The sequence below is a fragment of the Silurus aristotelis genome (genome assembly GCF_946808225.1).
Source record: "Silurus aristotelis genome assembly, chromosome: 27".
Classification (NCBI taxonomy): domain Eukaryota; kingdom Metazoa; phylum Chordata; class Actinopteri; order Siluriformes; family Siluridae; genus Silurus; species Silurus aristotelis.
In genome coordinates, this window is record NC_139600.1 from 16,493,051 (window position 1) to 16,515,550 (window position 22,500).

Below are 22,500 nucleotides of genomic sequence, written 5' to 3' on the forward strand. Positions count from 1 at the left end.
TGACTCATGTGGTCCCTCATGCTACAAAATTATAGTAATTTCTTTTTTAGCGTGAATTTTCCAAGAAAAAAAGAAATCTGGTTGAAATAATATGCATTGAATGCAAAGGCAGTAATATCTATTATGTCTTGGTCTCGGCAGGTGTGTGTAGGGTTGCAAAATTCCTGGGACTTTTTAAGACTAGAAACTTTCAATGGGAATTAATGGGAATAAACTGGAAATTTTACAAAATTGCAAGTTAGCTTAAAACGGAGAACCCAAATGTTGTTGAAAATAAAATTTCGGAGGAAAATCTCAAAACATCAAAGCATCAGATTTCCCCGTCTCCCAGCCTCTGACTACTGCAGGAATATTGAAGCCACAGTTCGCATTTGAGTCATTTGATATTACTTGGATAAATATATCAATATTTTATCTATAGTATTAAAGTAAAATAGCAGAATGTGTTTATACATTTTCCAGCCAGTAAAACAGATATGCTAAATGTAAGTGTCCGTTTTTTTGTTCAGTGAAAGATTAATATGCATGATTGTGTCTATTGAAGGCCTTGGGTGATGGAATTTCAGGTTGGTAGTTCTGTGAGATAGAGGGTCCCTGGTGGTCTAGTGGTTAGGATGTGGCGCTCTCAATGTTGCGGCCCGGGTTCGATCCCCGGTCAGGGAACCGACCCCAGCCATTAGGGTTGCTCAAGCCTTAGTGCTGGTCCCAAGCCAGGATAAATGTGGAGGGTTGTGTTAGGAAGGGCATCCAGCGTAAAAACATGTGCCAAATCAAACATGCGGATGATCCGCTGTTTCGGGAGAAGCCGAAAGAAAGTTCTGTGAGATATAATATTTGACCAAGACTGGCCCAATTTCATTTCAAAAGTTGGATTTCTAAGACAGCTTCGAACTTTCCAAAATCCCCCAGATGAAGTTCCCATGGAAAGTTTCCACCCCTTTGCAACCCAAACCAGATTTATAATACACTTTGGCATTAAGGAAGGGAGTCTCCAGTGTCAGAATATGCTGTTTAGGAATTTGACTCCAGGACTCGGGTTTGAATTATCCTCCGCTTCATGCAGTAGCTAAAGCGAGCTGATTGCTCAGGAAGTCGAACATTGTGTACGTTTCCGCTTTTGGCTTATCCTGTCCCGTAGCAGTGAATGAAATGATGCGTGGTGTTTACCGAACTGTGGATATGGGGGACAAATCGTGTGTAAACAAAACGCTGGCGGGCCGCGGACGCTTGTTTTCTCCTGTAGGACAGTGTTTGTCTGTGTTTTTTTTTTTCTTTTCTCGTCGCCGTTGCCAAGTCGAGCGCTGGCACCATCTGAGCATGAGAACAAGTGAATTTGTGTGAAATCATTGCCACATGGAGAAGGACGTGACGGTGATGATGATACAGACGAGGACAGATGGAGAGTCCAGGCCTCGGGGTCGACGTGTTAGAGTTTCTCTTCTGTTTTCAGTTCCGATCAAGTTCTCTGGCTCGCCAAAGCAAAACGGTTTTTAAATGCTAACTCGCTTCTCTGCTATTATTATCAGGGGCTCAAGGACCAAAGGCACCCTTTCAGCACCCTGCAGTTATTCGTCCTCCTTCTTTCTTTCCTTTTTCATCTTGTTCTTCTTCTGGTTGAGTTTAGAAGGGTATCTGCAAGAGTGAAAGGAAGTTTATAAGAAGGTGGTGAGACCTGCTGTGTTGTACATTTTTAGAGAAAGCGGCATTGGCAATAAGACAGGAGGCAGAGCTGGAGGTGGTATCAGGAGTGTCATCAGGAGTGACGAGGAGGAACAGGATTAGAAATGAGTTTATCAGTAAATGTAGAACATTTTAGAGACAAGGTAAAAGGAGCGATTGAGATGATTTGGTCATGTGCACATGTGACCATGTGGTCATGAGACACATTGGGTTCATCGGTAGAAGAATGTTGAGGATGGAGGAAAAGAGGAAGGCCAAGGAGGTGGTTTATGGATGTGGTGATGGAAGACATGCAGGTGGTTGGTTTGAAAGAGGCAGATGTAGAGAGCAGAGTGGTATGGAGATGAATGATCTGCTGCGGTGACCCCAGAAGAAGAAGAATTGCGTGGGGTTTAAAGAACATTTTGGACCTAATTTGGGCCAATTCTTGCCAAAGCTCCTGCTTCACCATCAGGGTCAAATTTGGGTCTCAATAAGGAGTATGTTTACCATCAAAAAGTTTGGATGCATGGTACAAATTTTTAAAGGTCTGAAATTATTTTTAAACCACGCTTTTAGATTTTCTCCAGTCGTTATTAATTTCGTCAAGCACCATTTCTGCCTTGCAAACATTAGTGAAAGAATTATGAATGCTTGAAACTAGGGGTGTGTAATATTCACAAAAATAATATCTCTTTTTTTATTTATTGTTTTATTTTATCGATGACTAAACAATATTTTGCAGAGTGTGTAACTGTGCTAGAACTTTAAGGACCATGGACAGCTGCCTCCGAAAAGGTTTTATATTCTTCATATTCTGTGTGTCAGTTTACAAACAGTCACACAAAAATCTGTTATTTTACCTTTATAAATCTGTGTGCGCATCATCTTTTAAATAAAATTCTTACATTTAATCAGACAATTAGAATTAGAAGACATTGTGGCTGTTACCAAGCAAATGAAATCCCTATCAACAAAATTACTAATTTGCAATGCAGAGGAAAAGCTGCATGTAAAGTGGCATGTGAATGTATTTACACACTGTTTAATGCAGTAGTAATGATACAAATGGATAAATAAATTCAAATGTTTTGAAATTGTAAACATGAAATAGTGAATACTGATATTTGAAATGACTCAAAAATGAGAAAATACTTGAAATGTGAAATAAAACCTGTAAGTCTGTTAATAAGGGAGTAGTTGCGATTGAACCGAGTCTTTTAAACTGATGATTTATTCAGGAACGAAACACCGTGATGTTGCTCAGAGATGCGAAACTTTGTGAAAAATTGAGCAAAAACAGGCGGTGTGTCAAAAAACACAACTCTCTTAATATGAATATCTTGTTTATTGAACCGTTGTATAAAATCAATATCACATTTGTGATCATGCTGATTTTTGGAGGGGAAAAGAAAATCGACTTTTTTGTGTGATATTGATATTGTACACATTTCCTGCGCCCATATCTTACATTTTATAATCATTCTAAAACGCTTTTTTATTTATTTATTTATTTTTATTTTTTTTAAGACTGAATCATGCAGTGAAAGAACGCACTGTATAAAAGTGTATAAATCTGTATCTCAAGAGCAATTTTGCACATCAGCACTACACTTGGTAGCCATCTTCATGAACATGAGTGCAGCTGGGCAACAAATTTATTTCTAGTGCCACCTACCAGATATATTTTAATAACTTGCTAAAAATCATTACTAGATTTGACTATAATCCAGGTTCTTTTAGAGCATTTTTAGGTCATGAAGTTGGGATGTAAAAGTTTAGTGCCAATAATATTGTTCTGACTGTGGCAAGGAAAAAAATCCTTGAGACTTCATGAGTTAGAAACCTTGAGAGAAACCAGACTCATAAGTCTACATTACAGTTCTTTAATTATTGGGGCGCTGTTCAGTAAAAGGTGCTGAAATGCAGAACTGTTGCACAGACTGGTCTCCAGTTGAAGAGAACTTCATCCAGAGGTAGGGGATTGGGATGGATTAGGCAGGTCTGAATTAAAAGAGACCGGAACTTTGGTCACTGGTACCTCAGGAGCATGCTACATAAAAGTTACATTTGTTCATTCAAACCTTTTCTCCTAGCATCAGAAGTCCACCACTGTCCCTGAACAAAACATACAGGTGGGTGAAACCACAAATCAACCTGAGTGAAACTACAGAAGAGCTGTAGAGGCTCTGAGGTACACTCAGTACTGGTGCTTGGCCCCCTGAAATCGCCGCTTGTAGCTTTAATTAGTTTTCTTCATCATCTTCACTTTGAAAGTCTGAGTAAGCTGATGGGATATAAATAGACTTTTCTGCTAATGGTGACGCTTAATAGGACTATTTCAGTCTGACGTTACTAAAGAAAAGGGATCGTGTGTAATCTGGATGAAGAAAGAATTTGATCTATTTGAGGAATGGATTCAGAAAAATCAGAGCAGGTGCAGAAACTGACCAGGGTTTTAATGTGACATTTAAATTCAGCACCATTTTCAGTTTCGTGATAATCTTTATATTATTATTATTATTATTAATATTATTTATAATTTATGTATTAAAAACAAGTCTGGAAAGTGTAAGGACAAAGAGAAAGGTCATGAAGATCCCAGATTTGGTGACAAAAGGACGAGATAAAGCAGATGGTCATTTATTTTTCTCGCTATAATGCTGTGTTCATGAAACCAAAACCTGGCAGGATATTTTTGATTAATATTATTTAGAGTTTTTTTCCCCCCCAGTGAAATTGAATGTCTTTTCTGACTGGTCTGGTCTTCTTCTGTCACTAACACGGTGTTGTGGTGCTTGATAAAGCTCTAATTATCTGAGGTCTAATCTGTTATCTTCTCCTGTGTGTGAAGAACATGCTGGTGGAGAAGGTGGAGCAGATGATGGAGTGGAGCTCTCGGCGCTCGGTGATCAGGATGAACGGAGAGAAGTTTCGTCGTTTTGTTAAAGCGCCGCCGAGAAACTACTCTGTCATCGTCATGTTCACGGCGCTGCAGCCTCAGAGACAGTGTTCTGTCTGCAGGTACACACACACACACACACACACACACACACACACACCTAACATTGTTAATGTGAAGTAATATAGAAATGTGTAGTTATTTGATGCACTGATGTCACTGCTCCAGTAGAATTGTCTATTAGTTTGTAAGTGTGTGTGTGTGTGTGTGTGTGTGTGTGTGTGTGTGTGTGTGTGTATGTGTGTATGTGTGTATGTGTGTATGTGTGTGTGTGTGTGTGTGTGTGTGTGTATGTGTGTGTGTGTGTGTGTGTGTGTGTGTGTGTGTGTGTGTGTGTGTGTGTAAGTGTATATAGTTGTATGTTAATAATTTTCTACAGCAAATAAACTGACAGAAATACTGCGAGTTTTGCATTAGTTCAGATCTCTATTCATCAGGAAAACATCATAACTGAAGATCAAGTGTGTGTGTGTGTTTGCGCTGGTGTGTGTGTGTGTGTGTGTGTGTGTGTGTGTGTGTGTGTGTGCGTGCGTGTGCGTGTGTGAACACATCAGAATGTCAGAACATCACACCCATGTGGGGGAAATAAAAGCTTCCAGTTGGTTTATTAGTGTGTTGGCTGTTGATGTTTCAGAGTAACGAGCAGAAGGTAGTCAGACTTCCTCTCCTTCACGGATGGACAGATAATTAGAAACCACCACTTTTTCCATCTCTTCATCTCTGTCTCTCCATTTCTCCATGCTTTCTCTTCTCTCTGTTTTCTCTCTCTCACAGACAGGCAAATGAGGAGTATCAGGTCTTGGCGAACTCATGGCGTTACTCGTCTGCTTTCTCCAACCGGCTCTTCTTCACTGTGGTCGACTACGATGAAGGGGCCGACGTCTTTCAGCAGGTAAACACACACCTGCATCAGAATAACTGTATGACAGTATGTTAGTGTGCAGGTGCATTAGTTTATAACGTTAAGGTTTATTTCAATATATAAATATTCTTATTTTTTCTCTTGTTTTCTTTTCTTCCATTTTTTTTTTAAGATTTTAAGCTTTGGGTAAATTAAAGTGTTTATCTTATGAGTTTCTCTCTGTCTCTCTCATTAACTGTCTCTATCTCTCTCATTCTCTCTGTCTCACTGTCTTTCTCTCATTCTCTCTGTCTCACTGTCTCTCTCTCATTCTCTCTCATTCTCTCTGTCTCACTGTCTCTCTCTCATTCTCTCTCATTCTCTCTGTCTCACTGTCTTTCTCTCATTCTCTCTGTCTCACTGTCTCTCTCTCATTCTCTCTCATTCTCTCTGTCTCACTGTCTCTCTCTCATTCTCTCTCATTCTCTCTGTCTCACTGTCTCTCTCTCATTCTCTCTCATTCTCTCTGTCTCACTGTCTTTCTCTCATTCTCTCTGTCTCACTGTCTCTCTCTCATTCTCTCTGTCTCACTGTCTTTCTCTCATTCTTTCTTTAACTTTTTTTTCTCCTTCCACCTCTCACCTCCCCCTCTCCCTTTCTTCCTCTTTCCCTCCCTGAAGTTGAATATGAACTCTGCTCCCACCTTCATGCACTTCCCGGCTAAAGGGAAGCCAAAGCGAGCCGACACCTTCGACCTGCAGAGGATCGGCTTCGCTTCTGAGCAGCTGGCAAAGTGGATCCACGACCGCACTGATGTACAGGTGACACACACGCACACACACACACACACACGCACACACACACACACACACACACACACACACACACACACACACACACACACACACACACACAAGAAAGTGCATGGCTTGAAGCTACAAGGCAAGACAAGGAGGACAGGGCATGAAGGAGAAAAAGGAGTGAAGTAAGAATAGAACAAGGAGAAATGAACAGATAAAGGAGAAATTAAAGGAGAGAAAATGAAAGAAGAGGGAGAACATATATGCGAGAGAAAAAACATAGATGTGAAGTATGAAGGGATGGAGGGATGAGCGGAGGCCAGAGCTCAGCATCACGTCTGGGCTGAACATGAAAGCAGGAGTGGATTATGAGAGGCTTTTTTTTCTTGTCTCGGCTCTTACAATCGCACTTTCCCTTTAATCTTAATACGATCACACACACACACACACACACACACACACACACACACACACACACACACACACACACACACAATAGTGCAGCCTAAACATCACAGGGATTTTATTAATAATGAGTAAAGCAGTGAAGTGAGGTTTTACTAATTTGCTTCTCAACAGCTTTGATTTTAAATATAACTCCAAGCAGCGATTATGGGGCCCAAGCATTTTTGTCCCTTAGTCACAGAGGAAGAAGAAACATCAGTTTGACCATCAGCACTCGTTTCCATGGAGACATGCTAAATTTGAAGCCAGGATATCAAGCCGTTGCTGAGATATGACCTCACTTCCTATTTTCACTACCCAAGTTAAAGCTTATTGGCTGAGATCAGGCAACGCTGGGGCCAGGATTTTATGGTAATATGCAGAAGCATTGCTAAGATATAAGATTACATCCTGCATCATTTACATCAAATAAACATGTTTTTGTTGAGCTCATGATGATGTGATTTGGGTTTGGGGCTGATTTAGATCTAATATGGATGTAGATATGTCACCTTGGGATGACCTAAAAAAATAGTGATGGTAGAATCAATATTAATTTATTCAATGGCTATTTTTAAATGAACTTTTAAAGTATTTGTCAATGTTGTTGTGGGAATTGTGGAATGGTGGGGTGGTTTGTTGTAGTTCCTGCCTATAGTGCATATAGTGCTGAAAAGCCTGCAGTGCTGCCACAAATGGTTACGGTTATTATCCATGATGCTGCCTCTAGAACATGCTCTTATGCTGAATACGTTGAAAAATGAAGTGCTGATCGTGAGGAAACAATGTTTATGTCAAAAAGTAAGTCGTGATAATGACAAAGCAACTCATTATGTCGAGATCACAAGAAAACAGGAAAGGAAAAAATAATAATACGTGGCCTTTTAAGACTTCTGCGGTACCTGTCCATGGTGCTGAAAACATGAAAAGGTCAATGTAGTTTCTGTCCATGGTCCTGAACAGTGAAAATAGACTGCTTTTTGTGTCTGTCCATGGTGCTGAAACAGTGAAACGGCTGTTGTAGTGCCTGTCCATGTTTCTAAAGCAAAAGAAAAGGGTGTTGTGGTATTTATCCATGGTCCTGAAGAAATGCAACGTGAAGTGAAGTGAAACGTGTGCTGTGCTACCTGTCCATGGTGCTGAAAAATTAAAAGCCGCTGTGGTATTTGTCTATGCTGCTGAAAAAAAAAAATCAAATGGGTCATGGTGCTATAAACAGATTTGTTATATATATATATATAGTGCTATTAATATTGTACTTTATAATTAAATTATTGCAGTTTTTTTGCAATTAATGTTCCTATTTTACATTAAAAAAAGATTCATTTTGGAAAATTAATATTGTGTTAAATAAGTAGAAATTAAGAACTTAAAAATTCTTATTCTGATTGAATATAAATTGACTAATATAAAAGGGATGCCATGAATAAAAAATAAGTAAAAAAAAAAAACCATTGAATTAATTTCAAAGGAGAAAAAAAACAGCATACATGCATTTGTTTTGATCCCTTTGATGTTATTGTGGTGTTGCTGAAGCTGCCTGAATACAATCATTTTCAAATGATCATTTTAACTGTGAAATCCATCACAGACCTGCAGAAGTATTTTATTTTAAATCTAGATCAGGATAACAACTTGGTTTTCTCTCCTGTTTTGAGAGACGAGGATCAGATCAGAGCAGTGGAATGAACATGAATGTGTTTTTGTGTATTGGTATATTGTTGTTTAATAATTGGTTGGATGAAGGTTCTCAGTTCTTCATCTTTACTGTGATGCTTAAAAGAACAAAATATATATCCAGGTTGTCCGTTTTTATTATCACGTCAATTTTTCACACGTGACGTGTCGCCTTTTTACCATAATCAGGTGTAATCTCTGTTGGTGAAGAGCTTGGAAACCTGATGTCTTGTTTTTCTGCAGATCCGCGTCTTCAGGCCTCCAAATTACTCGGGTACGATCGCTCTGGCACTGCTGGTATCCCTGGTCGGAGGTCTTCTCTACCTGCGCAGGAACAACCTGGAGTTCATCTACAACAAAACGGGCTGGGCCATGGCTGCTTTGGTAAGCAGCGTTTCTTAATCAGAGACAAATAAATACCTTCATTTAACTTTATTCCTTTTACATAGCAGCAGTTTGTCGATTTAGCACTTTATATCTATTTGTAGTTACGTTTATAAATAGATACAAATTCCCAAATTCACTCGAACCACCAAACCTGTTGCACCATGACGATGCTCCTGTGCACAAAGCTAGCTCTATGAAGATCTCCTGCTATAGAGCTATAAACCCTATTAAACACCGTTGAGATGAATTTTTCACACTGACTGCACCCCAGGAACCTCCTCAGGAACCTACATCAGTACCTGACTTTACTAACACCTTTATGGCTGAATATATCTCCACAAAACCTAGCAGAACATCTTCCATGTAGAATAGAGGCTACTATAGCAGGGAGTTTGGACTTAATGTGGAGTAGATGGATGTTCAAAAAGCAGGAGTCATATGCTCAGGTGTCCACAAACTTTTGGTGTCTATTGTGAAGTTTTTTTTTTTGCACAAGCGCTCGATCTCTTTATCTTTTGACTGAAAATGTTCCAGAGATGTTAAAAAAGCAGGAAAAACAGGTTTCCGAACGTCTCATCCCAAATCCACGATCACACTCCGGAAGAGTGTGGGTTATTAATTGGTGTTAGTGTTGGAAAGGTCAGTTCCACTTCAGCGAGGCCATATTTAGAGATTTCACAGCAGCCAGAAAAACCCCTAAAGAGACAAAAAGTCTGTCCGACGTGGCGCACGCTTTAAATAATCATTAAAGATGTCGGAATCGAGCGGGAAGTTTTGCTTAAAGGAAGTGAATCGATGCCTGTAAAAGCAGCGGCGCTACGTTGCGGCGTGTGGCGAGGCGAATTAAGGATTCGGGAGCACACGCACCGATCTTAATGCAGCCAAGGATGTCGTAACAAACGACGCTCTCGCCGTACGCTATCGATATTTATTTCAGGGGGAAAGAGAGAAAGCCAGGCGTGAGATCTTCTGCACTTCACTGGCTGAAGTTTGTTATTCGGCGTATCGATTACAGGACGAGGCTCTGCTATGGATTCTACAGTCTAAGAGGATCACATCAATATCTCTCTCTCTCTCTCTCTCTCTCTCTCTCTCTCTCTCTCTCTCTCTCTCTCTCTCTCTCTCTCTCTCTCTCTGTGTTTTCTTTTCTCTCACCGTCACCTTCTTTGTCTCCAGGAGAGTCAAAAAGTCTGAGACGACTTCCAGAAGCTGTTCATTAAAAAATAATGCGTTCATGTCAGACTGGTTCACACACCAGGTTTCAGGACTCAGGCAGCTTCATTTCTCTTTTATTAAAAAGATTTCCTGTGATTTTGTGTCAATTCGCTTCAGGATTAATGCTGAAACTTTTGTTTGGAAGTGAGAAATAAAACACAGTGTAGTCAAGGAGTAGGGAGGGATTTTTCAAGGCCTAAGGGAAAAATCCATCAAGTGGTGTGGTGTAGGAAAATAATCAACAACGGAGCAGTGTACAGGCCGAAAGTACCACCTGAAAGTGCTGTCCCTAAAGAACCGCTTGATAGAACCGCTCAGAAGAACCGCTCAGAAGAACTGCTCAGAAATACCACAAAAACATCCCATTGGGACGCCACAGCACTTTCTTCCAGTCTATTTGTGTGTTTTTCCTTTTCCGTTGCATTGAAACTAATGGAAAGCTCAGGTGTTTCCACACTTTTCACTGTATCTCATTTGTTCTCTCAGAAGTCTGATAGTTCCAATGTCTAGTTATCCGTGATCCATGAGGTTAATGTGGTTGATTATAAGTCTAAGCCCTGCGTTACCCGAGTCTCGAGCAGTTTAAAAAGGTCATAACCTCGACAATGATGGAACTATAATGAATAGAAATTGTGTTGAGGATGAAGCTGGTTCCTGTTTGAGTCTGGTTCCTTTCCCTCACCACTGGCTCCTCCCTCCTCATTAGGGATAATCTGAGAGGGACTTAGTTCTATTTGCAGTATGTTTGTGTGGAGTTTTGGAAAAGTGTCTGTTGTTAAAGCGTCATCTAAATAACACTGAATTGAGTTGTACCGGTGCAGCGGCTCCCTCAAGGCCACTTTATTTGTATCTGATCATAGTTTTTCCAGAACTGGAGTTTGAGGGCTGCTTTAAAGGGGTCCATTTCCAGGTAAAATCGGTTAAAGTGGTAAATTGCCGCCTCTCTGCGCACCACTGCGTCGTATCGTTGACTGCTTCTGCTATCTTTTGACATGTTTCAGATATTTATTTCTCTCTCTTTTCTTCCTTTCTAGTGCGTGGTGTTCGCTATGACCTCCGGACAGATGTGGAATCACATCCGTGGTCCTCCATATGCCCACAAAAACCCGCAGAATGGCCAAGTGGTGAGTTCGGTCCACGTTGTTGTGGGTTTTGTTTCTTCAAACCTGCTTTCATACTGAGCTCCATGAATGCGCTTGTTAAGCGTTTTGTTTGTTTAACGTTCAATCAGCGCAAGAACATTCAGAGAACCTGCAACGTTCACAATCCTGAGACAAGACCATTATTTTAAATTAGAATAACAAATGGAAGGATTTGAGAAAAAGCCAGAATTGATCTGCGAATCCCTGAGCAAAGGAACCTCCAGATCATTCAAAGGGCCGAAGGAATCCCAGATAGACCTGAAGTTTGCTGGATTTAAAGATCTAAAAATGTACATCAGAACCTTCTTAAAGAATCGCATAAGGATTCTGAGGTTGGATCTAAAGCTTTCGTTGTGGCTCAGTGGAACTCCGGATGGTTTTCAAGATTTCATGAAAACATATCCGAAGCACCGCGGAAGGACCGTAAGATCTTCGGATGATCTGAGGGGCCTGCATTTAAATTTCAATAAATGAGGAATTTGGTCCATTTGTGAAGATTGCTGGATAGATCTGAAGAACTAGAGCATGGATCTGAATAAATATCAGAGCGAATCTGAGGATCTCTGTATGGATCAGGAGACTCATGTGTCTGGATGGTTTAAAGGCTGGATCAGAAGCTCTAAGCTCCGGACTAAGGATCTGGGGATATTCAGATGGAATGTTGAATGGCTCCAAATGATTTGGAATAGCTTCAGGAATGGCTTCAAGGAATTGTAGATGGATCTGAGGATCTCACAAAGGGAGATCTTTGGAATGGTGGGAGGATGTGAGAAACATGGGTTTAGTGAAGATATGAAGAGCAGTAGCTAGTGTGTGATGGTTGTGTATGTGGAGGTGGAGTTTGGAGCCTGCAGCTCTGGAGAACTTTTCAATGCCACTGCAGAAAATAAACTTTTATTTCAAGCAAAACTGCCAGCGCATACAATTGTGTAAATATTGAACAACACTTTGAAGCGTTTGTCAGCAGTGTCGAAGTTTAACAACGCACGCTTCTGCGCACACACACACGCACACACACACACACACACACACACACACACACACACACACACACACACACACACACACACACACACACACACACCCACAGGAATGCAATAACTCCCCTACTCTTTTCTTTGTCCTTGTCCCACAGGAGTTTGTGTGTCAGCGATCCGGTCAATAAAACAATTGAATCCGAGTCTTTTAATTAATACACGATAAATAAGAGGATAAAAAGCTGCCGGAATGAAATCCTGCTCCTCCACGTTCTCCTTTCACTGAAACTCCCGCTGGGACTCCGCCGTTGACTTTTATTGTGCGAGATTTAGGGGCGGCATTGGAATTGACGCCGGCGTCGCGAAGCCGACCCGTAGCTACAAAGTCGTAGCGCAGAGATTAAATTAGGAGGCGCGTTAAAACCTTAGAGTTTTTTTATTTGTTTATTTATTTTATTTATTTATTTATTTATTTTTAGCACCGCAGGATTTACATCCGGATCGATACGGACTCGCGAGCGCTCCTTTTTTACACTTTCTGAGACATAAATCATCGCACTGGACCATCAAACGGCTGAATGTTGGGCTTATTTGGGTTTTATTTGAACTCGCGTTTCAGTGACGTCAGTGAATAAAAACACGCGTCCGACTTCTCAGCCTGGATCACACACTCATCATTCAGCTGCTGGTAGAATAACGCTTGATCCAGCGCATGCTGACTCAGCTGAACTCGGTCTTAAAATGAGAACATGGGGTCAGCACAGATCAAAGGCAGTAACAGGAATAAAATAAGATCGCTAGAATAAAATCGATAGGAACATTAGTACACTTGACACAACTAGGAAAAGAATTGAGAAATGTTTAAGAATTCACTCAGGTAAAATTCAGATTTATGGTCAGTAGTGTCAGGAGCAGTGTGAGTGTAGGTACTAGTGGCATCAGTAGTTGTTTCAGTACTTGTCTCTGTAATTGTGTCTGTGGTATTTACAGTACAGTCTGTAGTGGTGTCTGTGGGATAAGTACAATCAGTAGTGATAGTGGTGTCAGTAGTTTTGTCAGTGGTATTAAAAGTACTATCAGTAGTGGTGTCAGTAGTGGGGGTCAGTGGTATCAGTATCAATGTTTGTGGTGTCAGTAGCGGTTTCAGCAGTAGTGTGAGTGGTTTCAGAAGTACAATCAGTAGTGGTGTCAGTATTGGTCTTAGTAGTGGTGTCTGTAGAGCTGTGAGTGCTATAAGTAGTGATGTCAGGATTATCAGTAGTGTCTGTAGTGTCAGTGGTATCAAAATACAGTCAGTAGTAGTGTCAGTAGTGGTTTCAGCATTCATTGCAGTGGTATCAGAAGGCGATATTAGTTTAAGTAAGTAAGTAAGTAAGTAATAGTGTCAGTAGTGGTGTTAGTGGTGTCAGTAGTGTTAGTGGTGTCAGTAGTGGTGTTAGTGCTGTCAGTAGTGTTAGTGGTGTCAGTAGTGGTGTCAGTAGTGTTGGTGGTGTCAGTAGTGGTGTCAGCAGTTATGTTAGTGGTGTCAGTGGTGGTGTCAGCGGCGTCTGTAGTGGTATTATTGGCGTCAGTAGTGGTGTTGGTGGCGTCAGTAGTAGTGTTGGTGGTGTCAGTAGTGTTAGTGGCGTCAGTAGTGGTATTAGTGGCGTCAGTAGTGGTGTTGGTGGCGTCAGTAGTAGTGTTAGTGGTGTCAGTAGTGGTGTTAGTGGTGTCAGTAGTGGTGTTAGTAGTAGAGTTAGTGGTTTCAGTAGTGGTGTTAGTGGTGTCAGTAGTGGTGTTAGTGGTGGTGTTGGTGGTGTCAGTAGTAGTGTTGGTGGCGTCAGTAGTGGTGTCAGTAGTGGTGTCAGTAGTGGTGTTAGTGGTGTCAGTAGTGGTGTCAGTAGTGGTGTTGGTGGCGTCAGTAGTGGTGTTGGTGGCGTCAGTAGTGGTGTTGGTGGCGTCAGTAGTGGTGTTAGTGGTGTCAGTAGTGGTGTTAGTAGTAGAGTTAGTGGTGTTAGTGGTGTCAGTAGTGGTGTCGGTGGTGTCAGTAGTAGTGTTGGTGGCGTCAGTAGTGGTGTCAGTGGTGTCAGTAGTGGTGTCAGTAGTGGTGTTAGTGGTGTCAGTAGTGGTGTTGGTGACGTCAGTAGTGGTGTTGGTGACGTCAGTAGTGGTGTTGGTGGCGTCAGTAGTGGTGTTAGTAGTAGAGTTAGTGGTGTCAGTAGTGGTGTTAGTGGTGTCAGTAGTGGTGTCAGTAGTGGTGTCGGTGGTGTCAGTAGTAGTGTTGGTGGCGTCAGTAGTGGTGTCAGTAGTGGTGTCAGTGGTGTCAGTAGTGGTGTCAGTAGTGGTGTTAGTGGTGTCAGTAGTGGTGTTGGTGGCGTCAGTAGTGGTGTTAGTGGCGTCAGTAGTGGTGTTGGTGGCGTCAGTAGTGGTGTTAGTGGTGTCAGTATTGGTGTTAGTGACGTCAGTAGTGGTGTTGGTGGCGTCAGTAGTGGTGTTGGTGGTGTCAGTAGTGGTGTCATTAGTGGTGTTAGTGACGTCATTAGTGGTGTTAGTGGTGTCAGTAGTGGTGTTGGTGGTGTCAGTAGTGGTGTTAATGGTGTCAGTAGTAGTGTTGGTGGTGTCAGTAGTGTTGTTGGTGGTGTCAGTAGTGTTGTTGGTGGTGTCAGTAGTGGTGTTGGTGGTGTCAGTAGTGGTGTTGGTGGTGATGTCAGTGGTTGTGTCAGTGTTTTTAGTAGTAGTGTCATTAGTAGTTTCTTCTAATGAACCTTTACCCCGTCATCACGTCGGTCAATAATGATCAGTGTACGAAGGGGGAAAAGACGGACATCACCGAGTGTGTGATGATGATGTTCAGTATGCGTGTGAAGATTCAACACCGTCTCGAAGCCCGGGGGCGAGAAATCTTTAGTGTGTCCATGTGAAACCATCCACACTTTTTTTCATCCCCTGAGCAGCAACTTTCTCAGGATACGTGATTAAACATCTCTCAACTTTACAGCAGGTTTTATAAAAGTCAACTTTTGAAAGCTCTAAGGGTTTGACGAGGGGTGATCACAAAACTGTTGCCGCGATTCCTCGGTACACAAATACCCTACGTAGTAAACGCGGACTAGGGTGGAACAGTTTAACCTCTCCTGGAGCAGATCTGACCCATTTCCCATTGAATGAGCATTGAGGTGATTGTGAGAATAAGCTCAGGGCTGGGCTTCTTTTTTGCTGTCTCTTCACACGCTGCCATGTTGGCAATCCTGGGCAGGTTTTTTCCTCCTCTTTATTCTTTACTCTAATAAAATCCTACCAAGTTCCTGCTGGTATGCAGGGGTTAGATCCTACACAAAGTGAAGGAGAACTGGTAGACCATGGACGCTTAAGGCTCAGTGATAGACAGAAGTCAGAAGTCAAAACTCCAAGCCCCGTAGTGGTCATGCTGACCTTCTGTACACCACTCAAAGCTCCTACAGTGGACACATGAGCATCAGAACTGGACTAATCAGCCTGGTCTGATCAGTCACATGGACGGCTTAGTGCATGGGAATGGCTTTTCTTGAGGAAGAGTTGGCACCAGGATGGGAAGTAAGTTTAAGGAACATAACAAAGCTCAAGGTGTTTGCTCGTGATCTAGAGTTCTCTACCCGATCAAGCGTCTGTTGGAAAGTCTATTCCATGGAGGTTCCACCTCATATCTTACCGGACTTCAAGGATCTGCTTCTACCATTTCAGTGCGAGGTACCGCACACCTTCAGAGCTTTAGTGGAATCCAGGTCTTGAAGAAGCAGAGCTGTTTATGAAAAATATCATACACGATCGCCGCCCTAGTGATGAGTTCTTTAAACAGCAGGTTCTAAAATCAGCAACAATCATGATAATAATAATAAAAATTATCAGTTCTCCTTCTGGTTCCTATCAGTAACAGAAGAAGGAACTATGCAGATACCGGAGAGCTGAAAGCTTTTGACTCCAACTGGAAGCGTGTGTTTGGCGGCTGGTGTTAAATCTGCGGGAGCTCACGGTTCGTTCGCGTCTGATCTTCTGTAGAGAAAAAGTTTTGTAAGTGAATTGTAGTTTGGTTCACTCTTTGCCCAGGGACGTCCCTCTGTAACTGCTGCTGGGGTGCAACTTTCTTCTCCACATTTCCCCATGTGCTGGTGCGCAGTTAAGTGTTGATGAGGCGTCGGAGAGTGTCGCACCATCTGCCACCCGAACATGGTGGAGATCTCAGGAGCCGCCTCACGCTCAATCTGCACCTTCATGACTCTTATGCTGCAGAACGTGATGAGGGAAAAAAGAACATATGTAAGAGGAGAACGCTTCATCCGTGTTCACCTTAGAAACAGTTTGTTACTTCCACTACAAAGATAAAACAGCGGAAGGATGCACACCAGTAATCACCATGGTAACAGTGCAAAGTTGGGAGAATAATGTCAACCGAGAATAGATCTTTTTTTGTATCAGAAATAAAAATACCACACACGCTTTGTGGACACCTGACCATGAGATTGCTTTGTGCTTCTTTTTTAACCTCCCATTCCACATTTAGTCTCCATTCCCTGTTAGAATGATCTCCACTCTCCAGGGAAGATGCTCCACCAGATTTTGTGGAGATCCATTCTTCCACAAGGGCGTTAGTAAAGTTAGGAACTAATGTAGGTTCCTGAGGAGGTTCCTGGAGTGCAGTCAGCATTAAACATTCATCCTGAAGGTGTTGGAGAGCTGGAGCTCTAAAGCAGGAACACCCCATGGAAAGCAGATCTTCATGTAGCTGGCTTTGTGCGCAGGGGCATTTCAACAAGTGAAGGAACGATTTCATGCACGAAATGCATCCAAAGACGTCCGATACATTTGTGTGCCTCCGACTTCGTGGGAAGCACATCTGGGTGGAAAGTTCCGGCTTTCCGATACTTGTATGTATCAAACTTTTGGAATTGTGCATCAAGGCCCATGATGGAAAATGTCAAGCTAATTTCACCGAGTATGAAACTCCGATAATGGGTATAAATTCATCATCGCTCATGTCACATGATATTTTTTTCATGTAGCAGCTACGATGTTCCACGACGTCGCCTCCTGACTCGTTTATGAATATTCACGAGCCGTTAGAAAATAAATCCCAGACGGAAAAGACGGAGGAAGTCGTTCGACATCCATTTATTAACCACAATAACAATTACAGATGCGATTTCTGCCCGAAAGGAACGAAATGGCAGCCGTGATGTTTCCCAGAAGCACTTAAAATTCTACAACGCAAATATCACGCGCTTTACCGCCACCAACAACATTAATCATAAGCGCTTAATAACCGGCGTCTTTAACGTCTCCACAGGGGGAAGTCCTGCTTTAAACGTGCGATAAATGCACCAAAAACCTGCATCTAGCGCACATTTCTCCTCCACTCGTCTTCCTGAGAGAGCAGAGTCGAGCCGGCTCTCGTCTCATCCATTAAATCTGAAACTGTCGAAAGGGAGGAAAGGAAAGAGGGGAAAAAAAAACACGGGATGAACAAGAGCCGAACTCCGCGGAATGACAATTACGGCGAAGCCGCGAAAGGCTAATGCGCTAGAAATCGTTATAAAAGTGTCCGTCGTGTCTCTTCTGTTGTTTGTGAACAATCGGAGATTGATTTGCACGAGCGCTTAGCCGGGTTGCCATGCCCTCGCCAAAAAATCCCTGCCCCGCCTTATTCTTCTACTTGGAAGTCTTTCAGCTCTCTGACATCACGGAGCAGGACTCGCGTTATGAATTATTCAGGTGCGAGCATCAAGCGCGGTGTCGTAAACAAACCGCTAACGATGCTGCTGATCCCTGAGCGCAGACGCCCCTCTCCGAAGCTGCTCCGGTCCCAGGATGCATCCGGTTTCATCCCCCTGCCGATGGAAAAGCCTTTACAATCAACCCCGAGGTCTTTCAGAATGCTTTTAGAAGTCAAAGAATTGCTGACTGAGGTTCAGCGTGTCTGTGGGAACTCAGGAGGTGCATCACGGTGGGGCTGCGATTCAACTTCTGATCCAAAGTCCAAAACCGATACGCTACAAAATAACCAGTCTTGGAAAAATCCGAGAAATAAAACGAGAATAAAACTCATTTTATTTAACATATTTGGAAGAGACAAAGTCGACTATATGGCTAATGTAAGTGAATTCATTCGTTTATGTGTTCGTTTCTCCGTAGTGGTGTTTAAATTGTATGTGTGAACACAAGAATCAATAGAAATTGCTATATAATAAATAATTTGTTTAAACCAGGGGTGCCATTACTTTCTTTATTGTTTATTTGTATTTTTTTTTTTTACATTTATTTATCCACACAGTAATCTAACTCCTGTTGGAGAGCTGTGATGATGTCATGAAGGAAAAAAAAAACGCCGACACGCTCATATTTGAACACTAATCATCCGCTCGGTTTTATCCCTAATTAATTCCTTAAGGACGCGCCGATGTGACTCCGCCCCCCCTTTTCCACAAGGTAATATTTTTACGCGCAGACGTTAAAGACGTGTCGGGGCTCCAGCTCCGGTTTCGGCTCCTGCTCGACCTCAAACCCTGTTTTTATTTACTGCGGTAAATATTTCCCTCGTCTGAAGAGTCTGCGCTCTAAAAATAGCGCGTGGAAGAGCGGCGGCGCCACCGGAGAGTCTTCTCTCTCGGTCATCGTTTGTGGCTGTGCGCTGGAGTGTGAAATTAAAAAAACAGAAGAGAGTGAGAGAAGGAGAAGAAGAAGAAAAAAGGAAGTAAATTACCCTGATTTCTAAAAAAACTTCGCCGCTACATTTGCATGAAATTACGTTCTGTGGGCCTGCGAGAGCGCCGCTTCCGGGCGTCATGCCTGAGCGGACATCCAAACTCGCTCGGGAAGCGGAAAGCTGTTCGGCAAATCACAACGTCTGGACATGCGCGCGCGTGTGTGTGTGTGTGTGTGTGCGCACCCCAGGCTTCATCTCACACCCGTCTGAATCTATTTAACACGTGGGATGAGCTGAATGCTGCCGAAGAATCCGCGACCTTTCCTCTTCCTCGTGATCTGCGACTCCGCCCGAGGCGACGTCACAAGAGACCCTGAGGAACAGGGTTGTGGGGAATCTGTCCCACACGTCATATATCTCAGAAGGTTCCTCATCATCGCACCAACTTTAGACTGATAAATCAATTTGGCCAAGAAAAAAAAGGAGAAGATTTGAGCGCTCGAGTCAGGGTCTGTATCTATTCAATGATTTATTCATCTTGTAACTCCGAAATTTTCCACCTCTGACACCGGGAACCTGAGGGACAAGACAAACTCAACTGGGGTTTCCTGCTCGTCTCGAGGAACGTTGTAAAGGCCTCCCCAAGTCGAAGTTCAGGACGTTAGATCAACTAGACACAGCCGCTCAGAGCTTTGCTTCAACTTGGAATTCCTACGCGGAATGCTGAAAAAGACAATGTCTGATCGACACGGAATTCTCAGTTTCGGACTCCCTCTACTTTCTCTCAAAAAAAAAAAATTGGAATTCCTACCTGGAGAACCCAGAAGAAGATCTTATGAACATTGCTGCTCATGGAATTCCAAAAGTTCGACACGAAAAAATCTTAATAAAAACATTCTTCAGCTTGGAATTCCTACTCGGGAATGCCAGGAAGACGCCTTTAAACACGTGTTCAGTACTTTGTGTTTAAGCAACACTGGGAAACCCCCCCCCCCCCCCCCCCCCACACACACACACACACACACACACACACAAAATGGAAATCCTACTTGGAGATACAGGAAGGACCCAATCGACATGTTTGTCATGGAATTCCCACACCTTTCTGCTTTTTTGGAATATCGGGAAAATCTCTTACATCCAGCATTCAGAACATGACATTACATCATAAAATGCTGATCTTGAAATTCCTGACATGTGATCTGGAAAAACAAACTTGGCACAGGTTTTCCTACCTGGGAACATCTTGAAGTTCTCCTCCTGTCCTCCAAAATGTCTGTTTTCATCTTTTCTCACCTCCAGTTTCCTGGTCTCATAATTCACTTATTCGCTTTCATTCCCAGTTTGTTCGTCTCCTTTTGTTCATCTCCTCTTCTTCATCTACATGTTCCTCTTGTAGCTCCTCATTATGTTCTTCCTGATTCTATGTAGTATTTAAACTCCCTTCCTGGTTGCTCCAGACATGATTATGATTATCGGAATTTCAAAAAGAAAATCAACAGACTGGCTGGCGCTCATAAGTTTTGGGAAGCGCTCCGAAAGCATGAAAATATATTTATTTTTCAGAGCCAAACACATTCCTGCAGCAAGTTGAGCATCAGAGAAGATGTTTTTTTGTTATTTTTTTTTTTCTTCCTCCAAATTAATTGGTCGGGTCGCGACCCCCAGCTGGGATTTAAACTCCGTAATGAAATGAGAGAAGTTCCGACTTTCTTCTTTTCCTTTTGGGGTTTTTTCTTTCTTCAAGCTCTGGTCCTCGACTCTTCAGGAGCCTCGCCAGCTCGATTTGCTCGACTGTTTTTTGGATCGTTTAGCAAATCCTGACAAACACACACACACACACACACAGATTTTTCCCCCTCGGATTCGTTATCTATTTTTTTGGCTCTGTAACGTCTTTACAAATGTTTACTTGTTTGGCCCAAGAAGTGTGTGTGTGTGTGTGTGTGTGTGTGTGTGTGTGTGTGTGTGTGTGTGTGTGTGTGTGTGTGTGTGTGTGTGTGTGTGTGTGTGTGTGTGTGAGTGTGTGTGTGTGAGTGAAGGGAATTGAGCGGTGAACTGAAGCGTTAAATAAATGTGGAACTTGGTGTGAGAGAGAAACCTGGAGTACACACTTTTCTCTCACACACACACACACACACAGAGACACACACACACAGACACACACACACACACACACACACACACACACACACACACACACACACACACACACACACACACACAGAGGTCCAGACGCTTTATGTATCTCGGAGTCCTAATTAGTGGAAACGGCGAACAGCAGTCTCGCAGGGTGACAATAATGAAAGCGCAGGATGAAGAGAAGCTGGAATGAACGAGGGAGAGTTCATTATCTTTCTCTTTTTCCCAGAACGATAGACTATTTATTTATTTATTTATTTAATTTTTATTCCTTTTTTTTTTTTTTTTTTATCTGAATTCTGATTGGTCAGAAGGCGTTGATGAACTTTCAGGTTTTTATCCAGTACATTTGTTCTTTTCCTCCTCTTTCTTTTCATCCTTCCTTCTTTTCCTCATTTTTATCCTTTTCCTCCTTCCTTCTTTTTCTTCTTCCTTTCCTTTACCTTTTTCTTTTTTCTCTTTGCCCTCTACTCTTTTTTTTCTTTTCTTCTTTAAATTTTCCTCAGTCCTCACGTTCATTCTTTCCCATCTCCCGTCATTTTTCCCTTTTCTTCCTCTTACTACTTCTCTTCTGACCTCTTTCCTTTTTTCTCTTCCTCCCCTTTATTCTGCCACTTTTCTCCTCTTTCTTTCTCACTGCAGCATGTTATCTGCTGTGGTGAAGCTGAAAATTGGCCAGTTTGGCTCGAGCTTCCAAAAATCCGACTTCCCACGAGCAGGGAATTGTTTTACTCGTCTGGAAACATTCCGCCAAATCCGATTTTACACCACTGAGGTTACAGCTGTTTAGTCACCGGAAACAGAGAGAGAGAGAGAGAGAGAGAGAGAGAGAGAGAGAGAGAGAGAGAGAGAGATGGGGAGAGAGAGAGAGAGAGAGAGAGAGAGTGGCAGAAAATAACAGAGAGAGAGAGAGAGAGAGAGATGGGGAGAGAGAGAGAGAGAGAGAGAGAGAGAGAGTGGCAGAAAATAACAGAGAGAGAGAGAGAGAGAGAGATGGGGAGAGAGAGAGAGAGAGAGAGAGAGAGAGAGAGAGAGAGAGAGAGAGAGAGAGAGAGAGAGAGAGATGGGGGGAGAGAGAGAGAGAGAGAGAGAGAGGCAGAAAATAACAGAGAGAGAGAGAGAGAGAGAGAGAGAGAGAGAGAGAGAGAGAGAGAGAGAGAGAGAGAGATGGGGGGAGAGAGAGAGAGAGAGAGAGAGAGAGAGAGAGAGAGGCAGAAAATAACAGAGAGAGAGAGAGAGAGAGAGAGAGAGAGAGAGAGAGAGAGCTCATTATTCTAACAATGTAAGACTGGCCTTGTTCAAGCAATCATGAAATGGAAATTGAGTAGTTGCTTGAGAGGAAACGTGTGAGTGAGTGTGTGTGTGTGTGTGTGTGTGTGTGTGTGTGTGTGTGTGTGATTCATGTTGTTCAGAATAAATGGTGTGAAGAGCTGCAGTGAACAGAGTGAAGGTGGATGTGGACTTTAGACGACATTATAACTAAATGAGAGAAAAATCCAGTGCCACAGTGTCTCATCGTGTCTCACATTCTCTCACACTGTGCCACAGCACCTCACTGCAGTTACAGTGTCTCACAGCATCTTATAATCCCTCACATTG

The 22,500-nt window shown here is 42.5% G+C and overlaps 1 protein-coding gene across 1 annotated transcript in view; it reads left to right on the forward strand.

Annotated features, from left to right (window-relative positions):
- The window catches only part of tusc3 (tumor suppressor candidate 3), a 36,654-nt gene that overhangs the window by 8,148 nt on the left and 6,006 nt on the right, over positions 1–22,500 (forward strand). Inside the window, exons 2-6 of the mRNA XM_083532994.1 lie at positions 4,514–4,683; positions 5,396–5,513; positions 6,143–6,283; positions 8,627–8,767; positions 11,020–11,109. Coding sequence (XP_083389120.1) covers positions 4,514–4,683; positions 5,396–5,513; positions 6,143–6,283; positions 8,627–8,767; positions 11,020–11,109 — 660 coding nt within the window. The remainder of the gene's footprint in view (positions 1–4,513; positions 4,684–5,395; positions 5,514–6,142; positions 6,284–8,626; positions 8,768–11,019; positions 11,110–22,500) is intronic.